The 13,888-nt window shown below is 46.4% G+C and overlaps 1 protein-coding gene across 2 annotated transcripts in view; it reads left to right on the top strand.

The window, feature by feature from the left end:
• The window catches only part of RAPGEF5 (Rap guanine nucleotide exchange factor 5), a 223,528-nt gene extending 210,337 nt beyond the window's left edge, over positions 1-13,191 (top strand). Inside the window, exons 24-26 of one of the 2 annotated variants that reach the window (XM_044246197.1) lie at positions 481-545; positions 6,170-6,224; positions 9,104-13,191. In XM_044246197.1, coding sequence (XP_044102132.1) covers positions 481-545; positions 6,170-6,224; positions 9,104-9,222 — 239 coding nt within the window. In that variant the 3' untranslated portion in view covers positions 9,223-13,191. Of the gene's footprint in view, positions 1-480; positions 546-6,169; positions 6,225-9,100 lie in introns of both variants that reach the window. The other variant, XM_044246196.1, reaches the window with a different exon arrangement.
• The last annotated feature ends 697 nt before the right edge of the window (positions 13,192-13,888 follow it).

Here is a 13,888-nt window from a genome sequence, read left to right as displayed (position 1 = left end):
TTCTGATACACAATCGGGCACTGGTTTTTGGAACCAAAAATCTAAATTGAAACATCTGCATCTGGATCCACTAACATTTTAGGTAAAACAGGCCCCATACACTTGGCCAGGAATTGTTAAAAAGCAAACACAAAGATATTAAAACTCTTCTGTTTCTGGCTATGTAGTTCTTTTCTGCTCAATGTTCTGGCCCAAAAATTAGTGGGCTGGTTAAGTTATACTGGTTAAGTTGAAGTCAGACTCTTCACTGTATAAAAAATATATCATTGCATTTGTTCGTTTATGTTCTCTTCCCACACTCACAAACACAAATTATGCCTTTTCACGTCGAATACCATATAGATTCAATTCCAGGTTGCCTCGTCAAATTTATGGAATAATGCACAATGTTTAAGAAAAATGAATAAGTTGTATTGCATCTAGACCTCCTTAGCCCTGACTCATTCCTAACAGCTCATATATCTTGTTTTTAATTTTTAGATGTAACATTTATTCATGAAGGAAATAAAACATTTTTGGATAATCTTGTCAATTTTGAAAAACTGGTATGTAAATTTCATTATTTCTCCCCTTTCCCTCCTGTAAGGAACGTGTATGCTTTTCTTTCTTGCTCCAAGAAACAAATGGTTTAAGTACTTTTCTCCTTTGAAAGCCCGGTGGTTTGCAGGAGCTCCTTTGCTGCATGGTATGCATTGTCATGAAAATGTATTCCAGTTAAAAATGGGGGTGCTCGCAAGACTCGCAAAGCATATGAAAACCTGCTTCTTAGGCTTGAAAATGGGACCTCATTACGTTTCTGTCAGAGGTGGAAGGTGTGTTACTGAACCAGAAGTAAAACCGTAAGGTTCTGTCAGGAGGAATTTCGCATGCAGGAGGCTAAGCCTGACTGCCTGAAAGGCATCTCTCCGTGTCTCGGTGTACACGGCTCCCGAGGCTCAGGAGGAAGCTTCTGGGGAGGTGTGTTTGTCTCCAGTGCTTCCCACTCGGATATGAAGGTGGAATTGGGAGCGTGGGAGTGTGAGGGCAGATCGCATGCCTCTGCCAGCCCTTGAACGGCGCACAACTGTGGAGACTGCCGCGCTGGCATAGGGCCCTCCCTGCTCACCAGTGAAAGGTTCCCAGGCAGTCCCTTCCTGCAAGTCACCAGAAGGCCTCTTGCTGGATTATTTCTAGGACCTTCCCAGGTTTCTTTCTCATATGGTAGGCTCCTCCTCACCTTTCTGAGTGGCCTGGGGCCAAGGAGCGGTGGCCTGCCAGAACTGAGCCAGATAAATCAAATGGGAGTGCTCCCAAGAGGCCCAGTTGACTCCAGAATGAGTCTGTCTGGTAAATGAACCTTAGTGACACAGATGAGACTGTCCTTCATAGCTAGAGGTGATACCAGTGATCCCTGTCTGGAGATCCTGACCTTTGAGTGACCTTTTCAGCAATGATAATGGGTTTGTGTGAACTCTTTCAGGAACTGACCTCTGGTTCCCTATGAGACGAGGTCCGGCCTGTGACGGCAGGTTGAGGGAGACAGGGGTTGCCGACCATGACCAAAGAGCAGTACACACTGATGAGTCCAGGCGGGGTTTGAGTCTGACCTTTGCCGTGTAAGTGCCCTGCTCTTATGGTCAGCTTAACTCGCCGCACAGCGGGTGAGGCAGCAGAGAACTGCAGCGCAACTTGAGAACCCACAATAGTAGAGTCTGGGAGACAGACATCTTGGGCTATCTTGTCATAGCTCCATTTTAATCCCTGGAGGATGATAGGTTTGTGCTTTTTTTTTTTTTTTTTTTTTTTTTTTTAAGATTTGTTTACTTATTTGAGAGAGAGCACGAGCAGGAGAAGCAGAGGGACAATCTAAAGCAGTCTCTGTGTTGAGCACAGAGCCCTGTATGGGACTCGATCTCACAACCCTGAGATCACCACCTGAGCCAAAACCAAGAGCTGGATACTTAACCGACTCCCCAACCCAGATGCCTCTGTGCCCAGTTATTTTTAAAGTGGATGTGTTTAGGAGCACCTGGGTGGCTCATTTGGTTAAGTGTCTTCCTTTGGCTGGGGTCATGATCGCAGGGTCTTGGGATCAAGCCCTGCTCAGCAGGGAAAACTGCTTCTCCCTCTCCCTCTAGTGCTCCCCCTGCTTGTGATCACTCTTTCTGTCAAATAAGTAAAATCCAAAAAAATAAATAAATAAAAATTAAAGTGGATGGGTTTGTAACTTTTTAAGAGCCTCACATTACTTTGGAATCAGAGCTCAGTTAGAAGACTCTACAGTCAAACCAGCACAGCCAGAAATGTATATTCAAAGTGGGGTTTTTTGGTACTTATTTTTTGAGATTTCTGCTACATCAGTGTGTTATGTTCTAAAGACCATAGGGCACCTCTTTGCAACCAAAGGCTATAGGCACTGACATTCTAGACTCTGTGTAGGTTCATCTCCAGTGTGTGATATTAATGAAATGATTTCAAGCAAATGACGCTTTCAATCAGTATCTCCTTCAAACTCTGGCCTGCACATCTGGTTAAGAATGCCTCACAAACATTGGAGAGCATGTGTGAAGATGTGGGATGGGTGTTTCACACTGAGTGGAATCCCCTATAAAGGTCTAGTGAGTTTCCCTCTGACTCAGAGTGCGAGAGAGCAGTCACACTCTTCATAAGCTGACTCTTGTAGATTGTTGAGGGCAGGCTGGCGGTGGACCTTCTCCCCAAAGTGAACTGGTGGTTTGGTTAAGCTCATTGTGTTGCTGGCCCTCAGATGGTGCCAGCAAAGTGTGAGAACAATTCCATAAAAGCCCAGATGGGAGAGAGCAGTGGAAAGATCCCTGCCGCCCTCTCTCTCCCTCTGACCAACGTCATGCCAGTGGAAGCTTTCTAATGCAGCTCATGTTGTCTAGGGTCTTGCTTTCAGATGTGTCAACATTTCAGAGTGACCACAGGAAAAAAATAAAAGTAAAATCTGGGGCACCTGGATGGCTTAGTTGGTTAAGCATCTGTCTTTCCCTCAGGTCATGATCCCAGGTTCCTGGGATGGAGCCCCACATTGGGCTCTCTGCTCACCGGGAAGCCTGTTCACCTCTTCCACTCCCCTTGCCTGTGTTCACTGTCTCGCTGTCTCTTCCTCTGTCTAATAAATAAATAAAATCTTTAAAAAAAAAAAAGACTTCAGACTGACCATAGGGAGCAAAACAAAGGCTAATAGATAGTCCTTCTGTTAGAATCAGTAGCTATCAGTAGTAGTAGAATCAGTAGAATCTGTTAGAATCAGTAGTAGAGATCACAAGTAGGCAGAGAGGCAGGCAGAGGGAGAGGGGGAAACAGGCCCCCCCACTGAGCAGAGGCCCCCCCCATCTTAATTCTTTAAGATGGTTTAAGGAAATAACATGGCATATATAAATAATCATATTCTCCTTTGAATTTTATTTTATTTTATTTTTTAAATTTTATTTATTTACTTGACAGAGAGAGCTTAAGCAGGGGGAACGGCACAAGGAGAAGCCCCAGTGCGGGGCTCGATCCCAGGACCCTGGAATCATGACCTGAGCCTAAGGCAGATGCTTAGCCAACTGAGCCACTCAGGCACCCCTCTCTTTTAAATTTCAAATTCCTGAAGAGAACTTTATGAAAAAAGACAGCTAGAAAATCAATGCAGCTATAAGGCTGTCCTCTTGGGTCCCCTCCCTCTTCAGGAGCTTTGAACTACTGCTCAATAAATTTTGCTTTGTTGTCCACCAAAAAAAGAAAGAAAGAAAGAAACACAGGTATACATACCAAGAGCAGGGCCCTAGCACCCCTGTGCATCCATTAGGTGCTTGCTAGCACATCATTGCTAAAGAGAGCAGATTTTGTAATATTGGGGAGTTCCTGGTCCTCAAAGTAGATGGCATTTAACGATGCAACCCACCTCAGGCTTACCCCCTTCCTCTCACAGAGAAGACAGGGTGCATTCACATTTTTTCAAAGGACAGAAATCTATTTTACATTATACACAGCCCTGTCTCCTACTTGGATGCTGGAGAAGGAAACTAAATTTCCTAATGGAGTCAATATTTTCGAAGGAATGTTTCTTAGCAAGGAACAGCGTTTCGCTTAAGCTACAGCAGGATCATCTTTCACAATAATGAACCAATAGAACCTAACTGAATTAACTGGTAAGAAGCCAATTCCTCATGGTGGATATTAGCCTACGCCAGCTAGCAAATAATTCAGTGTATTTTCTTTATCTGGCTGATACAGGCCAGCACATGACGGCCGACAACATGAGGGCCCCAATGTGCGCACTGGGTCTAATGAGCTGTCCGCCGTGCCCTCTGCTGTCTCAGCAGCTCTAACCATTTCACCCCTGAACTATTAAATAACCAAGAAACAGACACTTTTTCTTTTCCATGTATAGAGTATCATCCTTTACCAGATTTTCCTCCTCCTCCTCCTTCCTGCGTCGGGAAAGCCAAAGATGAGGCCCAGGACCCAGGTTTCCCTGTGGCATTCAGTCCTCAGCCTTGCACCTGCCCAGGGCTCCCGAGAGCCACATGAGTGGCACATGATAGAAACCAGTGTGACACCATAGCTTAGAACAAGAGACCTGCCCTGGGAAGAGCGGTCACATTTGGGGAAGGAAACATTAACAATACATTCACAGACATGAGTCATGTCTCATTTCCTTTACAAAGGCAGACTGAGCTACTGTTCTAATCACTGCCCTATTTAATTTTTCACTATTGAGTAGAAATAAATTAGAAATACACTGGCGAACAATTTAATAAGTAGGTCATGTTCAAATAAAGTTTCTACAGTTCTAAGGGATATTAAATTTAAAAAAAAGTTTTGTACTCATTCTTTTAGCAATCATTCATGAAGGGCTTGCTGTAAATGGATGAACCTTTGCTTGGTATGTACACACAGGACAAGAAAGATAATGACATGTTTAGGGAGGTTTGGAGGACCAGATAATGGATAATGTTGATTTTCGAATAATAGGATGATGTTTGGATTTTTTTTTTAAGATTTTATTTATTTATTTGACGAAGAAAGAGATCACAAGTAGGCAGAGAGGCAGGCAGAGGGAGAGGGGGAAGCAGACCCCCCCACTGAGCAGAGAGCCCAATCTGGGGCTCGATCCCAGGACCTTAAGACCATGACCTGAGTCAAAGGCAGAGGCTTAACCCACTGAACCACCCAGGCGCCCCTGATGTTTGGATTTTGAGATGAACCAAATGAGAAAGTCACTGTGGATTTTCCAGAGGACTAGAACATGATAGCAACAGTGTTCGGAGATGATTCTAGCAACCGGAGGGGAGAAACAGTAGTGCAGAATGGTGTCCTAAATGCTGTCTCTCTCCTTCATGGTGGAACACTAAAAACAAGAGAACTAGAAGACTGTTGGAGGTACCTGAGTATGAGCTGGTGGGAGCTGGTCAAAGGCAGCCATGAGGTCAAGAAGACTTTTGCCTGCAGATCAGCTAGAACTTCAGAGAAAGAATTAAAGCAAAATCCTGAAGACCGTTGGAGGGAATGTAAATCATAAACAGAAAGTGGTCTGTGTGATGATTCTGGGGTTTTAGAAAATGTTCAACTTTTGTGACTCTTTTCCTGTCTTGATTTGCGATACTGAGTCTTTGATGCCACCCACATTGCTACCTGCATTCAGCAGGTCTGAGTGAATCCCTGTGTGACATACAACAGGTGCTGGGCACGCAGAGCCCTCTAGTGGCACCTGGCCTAGAGGAGGTGCAGAGATCCCGAGCAGTGACGACCACACAGACCGATCTGTACTGTCTGAAGGAGCCTCCCAGACTCAGAAGGGGAATCTCAGACAGGCTTCACAGAGAGCAACCAAAACATCCCCAGAAGTGAAAAGCCTGTGCAGATTCAGACAGGCAGACGGGGCTGGGGTTGCTCGATTTGCCAACACCGTGTAAGCAAAGGGCTGTCCGAGTCCATGGCATGTGGAAACCCAGGGCTCTGTTAGACTCTGTGCAGCCTGAGCTGGAAGCACTGTTTCTGCAGAAGAAGATCGAATATCTCATAAGCCAAGCTCATTGTTCTCAGTTACAGTCCAGTTCCAAATACATCCCCTCCATTTTACCCAAGGCTATAAAATCCTACCATCCCGGGAGACACCGATACCCCAGCAGCACCCTAAATAACTCTCCCATTGATGGGTTTCTGCTCTCCCTTGCAGCACATGATTGCCGACACCGTCCGAACCCTGAGACACTGCAGGACGAATCAGTTTGGTGAGTACTGGCAGTCCGGCACAGAATGTAAGCTTAGGAGAGACCACGAGCCAGTCCCAAGTGTTCGGTGGGAATGTACTGAAACCGATTATAAAGGGTAATATGGAGATGTCATATTCTCTTTTCATTTCATCACTGCCTATTAGGGATGCAGAGGAAGACAAGTTATGGCAGCTTTTTACCCTCTCTCAGCAGTAGGTCACCCCATACAGAGTGACTTTAGACAATCAGAGGCTCCCCACTGCACCCCTGACCCAGAAAGTCTGTTTGCTTGTCCCGTGGCTCCGAATTACCAGTGGGTTTATCAGAGGTGATCCTGTCCCTAACCTCCTTGCTTGGAGCCTTCCTGGAACAGGAACACAGTTTGCAAAAGCGACTAAAGCAGCCTTCCAGAATTTTTACTCCTCTCCAACAAAAACTTCCTGACTGGAGTTGCCTTTCACTGAAAATGTATTTTTCTGAGCACTTCTATGGACTCCCCCAGTGAGATGAACATATGTAGGAATATGTAGTCCTTTTTAAACCTCAAGCATAATTTACACTATGTTTAAATAGCATTAAAACACTGCAGGAAGGAAGGAAATAACTTTGTTGAGTTCAAGGAGCGTTCACATAGGCACTGGCATCCTGACCCCGGTATTGGTGATTGGTGCACGGAGGTCACTCAGGCAGAGCAGAAAGCAGAGCCTTGGAGAGTTAACCCATTCAGCTATTAGTCAGACGAAGCCCTCCGGATTTCCTGATCCATCCTCTTTTCTTTGCCTTGTGCAGATTCCATAGATAAGAGCAATGAAAAAAAAGTTATGAAGTTTAATTCAATAATTAGAAATCAAAGTTGGCCACTGAATAAAGCTTTAAGTAAAACATCCTCATTATAATTTTCTCAACAATACAGAAGGACACAAAATAGAAAGCAGAAAGATCAAAGTCCTATTTCCTAAGGATAAGTGCATATTTTTAATAATTTTTTTTTTTTGTCCCAGCTGGTCTTGGCTGGCAGTATTGTCTCCCAACAAAGCAACGGAAATTCAGTTTAAATTACCAAGTTTCTGCCTGAAAGGGAGAGCTACAAATACAGGACCAAAGTTTTTTAAAATACTTTCATCCGTTACTGCCGCCTGATAGGTACATAGGTGATCTGCAGAAAGCACACCATGGAGGCACTTACCATAGAAACAGTGATAACAGGGTCCTGGGGATTCATTCAAATGGACAAGCATAATGTTGCTGAGCGTTGGTTCCTATTTGTTTCCTCCTCCTCGGCCTCCCAAGTATTGATGGGTACTCAGCTCATTCTGAGACATCCGTCTCCCTGACCAAGAGACTCTCCAAGTATGGGCAGGAAGGCCATAGGGCTTGGGGGCCTCCTCCCTGTCTTGAACCTCCCGTCGCCAGGAAGTAGGTGTGCGTAACGTGAAGCATAACTCTGTGTTCTCTACTTATATATCTTTAAAAATTGGGTTTGCGACTGAGTGGGGTTAAGTTTGGCAGTTTATATCGTCATAGTAAACCCATGTCAGCACTGGGGATAAAATGATAACATGAACCAAGTCACTTAAAAATTAGAGTGCCATGCATGTGTCATTGGTCATGGTTGGAACCGTTCGTTCTGCCATCTTCAGGTCAAAAAAGTAATAACAAAATTATTTTGTACCACTCTGTTTTCTAAACCAGTATTTACTAAACCAAAAGCAGTCTCTTCAGTGTCTCCCAGAGAAGGTGTTCTAGAATAATACCACTTTGGGGTCACTTCCAAACAAGTGGAATGATAAAAACTTTAACTCCTGATACTTCAACTCTTTGAAGCCGGGAAGCCTTGTTTGCCATTAAGCCTTAAGGAATGACAAGCTACCCATGACTTACAAGCCTTATAAAACACGTGTGTTTTATAAGGAAAAAAATGGATCTCACCCAGAGAAAAATACTGCTGCACTAAAATTCTTAGCCCCCTGCACACCCCTTCTCAGGCCCACTGCTGCTGCTCCCATCTGAAACCCCATGAGGCCGGAGGACATGACGTCACCGTCTCTCAGGGACATTGTCTCTCTCAAGCAGTTTAGTCAGACCCCAGTGCCTTGAGGTTTGGGGAGATTTTTTCTGGATTGTGTTTGGTTTTGACTCTGGGAAGTGGGCTTGCCCTGTTGTCCAGGCTGCTTTGTCTCAGGCCCCTTATCGGAGCTGTCACCAGCATGGCGTGTGCCTGTGAGCTCACAGGGCGCCAGAGATTCTCATGGCCCTTCAGGCTTTTAACGGCCCTGGGTTTGGGAGGAGAAAACCCCCTTAAGTTCAGTTCTGTGATACCTTTTCATTCAAATATTTCCTTTTTTTTTTTTTTATTCTTTCAAAAAGTAAGGATGCCAAAGAATTATACAACATCTAACACAAGCAAACTGTAGTGTCCGTGCGCTGAGCAGATGAGTAGTAACTTCTGACGATTCCAGACTGAGCTCAAAGAGCCCGGGACAGCCGTTGAGACAGGCAGTTACCGTGACGTGGAACCAGGAATGTGGACTCTGGAGCCACGTGGCCTGGGCACCAGTCGTGCTCTGCCACATACTGGCTGTGTGTCTCTGCTGCTTCCCATTTGTAGGGGGGTTACTGACGCAATTGCTAAATACTAGATAATGTGAGGTAATAAGTGCTCTATGAATGTTAGTGAAAAGAATAGCTTGCCAGTCTAATGGCCTGAGCTGAGGCCCGAGCCTGGGCTGGAAAAGCATGTGCGCCGTGAAGATCAGGATCTCCCTTCTGGCGTGTGACTTAGAGGCTACCTGGTCCATGTGCCCTCAGCCTCAGCCTGAGGTTTTACTGGTATTTAGAGATAGTGTTTCTGCTCTCAGGAGATTGACTTTTTTTTTTTTTTTCCTTCCAAAAAGCAGGAGGTGACATGTCTCCAAAGGAGCACCAAGAGTTAAAATCCTACGTTAATCACCTGTATGTCATCGACAGCCAGCAGGCCCTGTTTGAGCTGTCCCACCGGATCGAGCCCCGGGTGTGAGCTGCCCCCTCTCCCCTCAGCCGGCCTCCCCCATAACTGCAGCACTTTGAGCTCTGGGCATGTCAGTGCTGAGCACGTTGCTTTCCTGTGAGAAAAGAAGTTGCTGAGTTTTATCAGCATAAGACACACACAGGAGGGCCAAGCCAAGCGTGTTCAGGAAGTGATGTCAGCCACCCGCGATGGGGAGAGGCCTCTCCAAGCTGCTGTCAGAACAAGAAGGCAGAAAAAGAGTCAGAAGCATGCTTGAAGTGGAGAAGTCTGGCTTCTTACGACTGCATTGTTGATCCAACCCAGTTTTGATTTTGAGATGTGCCGGTGTCAAGACGAGAACATGTCTTGTCCTAGTGACCAAATACGTCAGTACGAGTGTGCGTGAGACAAGAGTTTTACTTCGCCTGGTGGTAGATTACTGTTTATAGGCTGTCCAAAAGGCAGCTCATTTGAACACATAAAGACAGTGATGGCATCTCTTAATTTCCAGGGAAAAGGAGTGGCCAATGTCAGTACAAACCGTGGTATCACCAAAAGCCACTGTCTAGGAAGTTAGTGAGGACCAGCTGGCATCCGTGCTCTGATCTCCAAGATGGAAATACCAAGGCATGCATTTCTTTGTATCCACAATCACTTATCCATGCAGGCTTGCAGGGGAAATGCATTTCTGCCCAACTGATTTGCAGCTATGGGCTGCATTGCTTTGCCAATAAGGAAAAATAGTAATCATTTGTAAGAAATAGACTCGCTGTTTAATTTCTGGGGATTTTCTTCACGTATGCAAGAAGATTCACATTTATTATTGGAAACAGCATGATTTTTTGAAAAGCACAAAGTGCCTGATAAAGGATAGGCACTTGGTAATAATTCAGAGAGGTAACAGAGTCCCAACGGTCTGCCTTCTTGTGCTCGATGATGTCCTGGGGTTTTGCTGGCCTCCAGCAGGCTCCTCTGCCCCAGTACAGAATGGTAACAGCCAGCACAGGGAGGTTAAGTGGGATCGATGTGGCAAACACTTAGCACTCCTGAGACAAGGGCAAGGTGGTGACCACTGACTGCCCGTCTTACAGCAAATAAGAAGCCCTAAATACCCAGATGTCTGATTGATGTTGGACACTCAGAAGTCCTGCAGTCCACCTCCCAGCCAAGGCCTGGAGCCTTTCTCTAATTTGTCTTTTTAACCCCCAAAAGTCCAAGAACCTTTTAGTCTATTTTTATTCCAATTTTGGCTCTGCTAGTAAATAAAACCTCCTGTTATTCTGAAGACCTGGTTAGAGGATTACCCTTGAGCTTCCCGTGAACAACAAACGTGTGTGGGATACAAGAGTGAGATCTGCTGCTGCCAGCCACATGCCTGTCCGGAGGAGGTCCTCCGCCCTCCTTTTCCACGCGAGTGAATTCTCCGTGTTCCTCCTGTTCATCCCTCAGGTGCCTGCACAGAACTGCTTCCCGCTGTCCCGTCCACACCTTAGGATGGCGGTGCCCAAGGCCGGCTGATACACCCTGTCGGCGGCGCTGGTTCCTGGGCTTGGGAATCACATGAGCTTGAGAGGTCATGGAAAGGAACCATGTGGAGAAAATTGAGGGGGAGGACTTTCAAGGAGACGCCATCTGTCCCTGCACGTCCGTAGAAACCTGAGGCCTGAAAACTAACAGGGTTGTAAGAGAAGGGTACCCTCCAGGACTGGGCCGCTCAAAGACAAGCTCAGGCTACCCAGAATGGACTGAGACCCTGGAGGACGTGAGAGCCAGCGAACCAGGGAAGACCGGCTGCTCTCACGGCCGAGCAAGGTGAGCGCTCTCCCCTTGGCAGTTACGGGAGGTAGCGTGGGCTGACAGCATGAAGACCTTTTCTCTGCACTAGGGAGGAGGATCATGTGGCCAGTCCAGTCGTCTCAGGCCGGTTTGACATCGTCTCCACATTTTAGCATTCCCTCTGTTCACATCAGCTCTCCGATGCCAACACCAGAGCATTACCTCTTGAGGACCTGGTTTCAGCGGAGAACGGTTTCAGCATAGCCCCTGCGACACAGATCCCAGGTCGGATCCGAACACAGCCACGTGCATCCACACATGCACCACGTTTGAACACCTTCCGGTGGTGCAAGTTAGTATTCCCCCCGGTATGAGCAGACGCAGGCCAGGGAGAATGGGGTTCTTGCCCCCAGTCCCCTCCAGCTGTGGCCATGCGACTCTGAGGGCGGCAGCAGCCGTAAGGGAGGGTTTTGTGTGGTTTACATTTGCTTTCTCATCCCTGCCTTCTGGATGTCAGAATTTTCAAATCTTTCTGAAATTGAACAACTGTCTCCAGAGAGCTCCCAAGCATCAGCAGCTCAGCAGTTCCCAAAGCCCCGTGAAGACCTCGTTCTGGAACTCAAGAATTGAAGGCGGAACCGTGGGAACCACACTTAGCTCAGCGTGAAGCTTGCCCTCCCTAAGCCAGGCTGTCCAACAGCAAGGTCCCCTGTGAAGAGGGGTGGGCTGTATTCCCTTTCCAAATATTTGCCCACATCTCTTGATAATACGTTCTGTTCTGGCTAGAAGCACAGATGAAGATGTCGAAACTCCCTCCCAGGTCTTAGATTTTGTGGTTGCATAAGATCTCCGTTCACTCTGAAAACCTGTTATCTGCCACCTTCCTTGGCAAGTGGCCTGTGAGCACTTGTCAGCAGGTTCTTGCTGCTATAGCACAACCTCCGGATGGTCCTGCGGGCCCGTGGACTCGTCAGCAGCCCGGCAAAGCAGCCCTGCTTGGAACTGAGCTCAGGACAGGTTCCTGCAGGCAAAATGGCAACCTTTTGGAAACTTCTCTCCATCCATATTTGCAGATGCTCCACAGGCTACCGCGTTTTAAATTCACTTTTTGTTATAATCTGTACCAACTGGTTCTAGTGCTAAATACTACGACCTACGTTCACTTTCTGTTAGTATCATTAATGAAGTTGGAATAAATGGATTTTCCTAGACCCCTGTCTGCAAGCAAGGTGGGTGGAGCTTATGTTGAAGTCACAAGGATGAGGAATAAAGCAAAAAGCCAGGCCTCCAATTGGCAGACGGTGTTGCGCCGTGTACGCAAGCCTCTGAGTGGAGAGAGATGGTTGGATGAAAGAAAGAGTTGGTGATTTCTGGCCCCTGGAGCTGAGCTTCCCCATGGCCCCAATCCCAGCCCCCTGTCTTGTTAGGGCCGTCACATACAGCACAGGTCCCAGACCTCGCATTCCGGAATGGCACAGCTAATCCACGCTTCTCAGAGACTAGGCAAAAACATTCAAATGGGGGGAGATCCGGTCCACTGCAGTTGTCTAATATGGAGTTTCTTTTAAAGGCTTCAAAGAGATGTCCGTAGAATTTCAGCCTGCTTCTCAGTGAGTGGGCCGTCGTGCTTAAAACTTGTAGGGGGAAGAAAAGTTTTTAAAAATTGCCAAAAAGTTAGATGAAATTGTACTACTGTATAAAGCAAAGCTGTATATACTAAACGTTTTTTAGCAGAGTAATATTTATTTGCATAGCCTATTTATTGTATTTGTATGACACGGTTATTAAATACTGGGATGAAACTGACGCCCTGAAGCAAGGACTCTCGCCTTTTAATGTACCATTAATTAGGACTGCTGGGACATCGTCAGCTTGCGTTAGCAATTAGAAGATAGCAAACCCGCAATCAGGGTGTCTACCTAACTTCTCAGGGACTACACTTCATAGTTTTCCACCATTATAAGAGCTGGTGAATATGAAACATCTGTGGAATTACCAGAATTGCCATTAACAGTATTTTCTTTCTCCTTACATCATGCTTTCTGCTTCTGTGTATATGACTGTGCTGTGTATTTATCGAAGCTAGTAAGCAATAATTTATATGTAAAAAATGGCCCAAGCAATATAAGGTGAAAACTTATGTAAGTCACTGTTACCCTATCTTGTATTTTCAAGTGTTTTTTAAAAACTGCTTTTCCAAATATAAGATTATGTTAAAGATGCTGTTCGCGCCTCATAGCTTCTTGCTATGTCTGTGGGCTCCATAGCCTGTGTCCTGACCCTCACTGTTTGGGACCCAGAAATCACTTGCTCGCTGAAAGATCCACAGGTAGGTGGAGAGATTCCCAGGCTGCCATAGGGTCTTGGGGGACCTAAGACCCTGTGTAGGAAATGACATCGTTATTCTCAGATTCTGTCACCCTTGTCACCGCACTCAAGTGGGATCAGGACCTCTCCTTTCCTCATCAACCCAGCTACCAAGGGACGCTCCAGGCCCGGCCCGCACCAAGCTGTGGGTGGGATGGTGAAGCAGAGGGGTAATGACTTGCTCTGGGGCAGTGGGGAGACTGGACCATATCCTTGTTCGAAATCTCCACCCCTTCTTAGGGGAGGATCACACCTGCTGCTCACCAGTGTCAAGCTTTGGCATGTGGTAATGCCTTCCTGCGACAGGAATACATATCTTGCCATGTTGAATTCGGGAGCGGCCAAATGTCCTGCTTTGTCCAGTGAAAAATAGGGAAAAGTGACCTGTGCCACCGGTAAACTAAAGCTTGACCAGGTAGCCATGCCTGCCGGGTCCCTTCCACCGTAAGACCTACCATGTTCCAGGAAGAGGTGTCTCCCTCCGCCTGGGTCTCCAGCTTGTGAAGGACGTGTAATTTGAGAGAAACCTAAAACATCAGCATTAGAAGCCACT

The sequence above is a fragment of the Neovison vison genome, chromosome 4 (assembly GCF_020171115.1).
Source record: "Neovison vison isolate M4711 chromosome 4, ASM_NN_V1, whole genome shotgun sequence".
Classification (NCBI taxonomy): domain Eukaryota; kingdom Metazoa; phylum Chordata; class Mammalia; order Carnivora; family Mustelidae; genus Neogale; species Neogale vison.
This window is presented reverse-complemented; position numbering and strand designations above follow the sequence as displayed.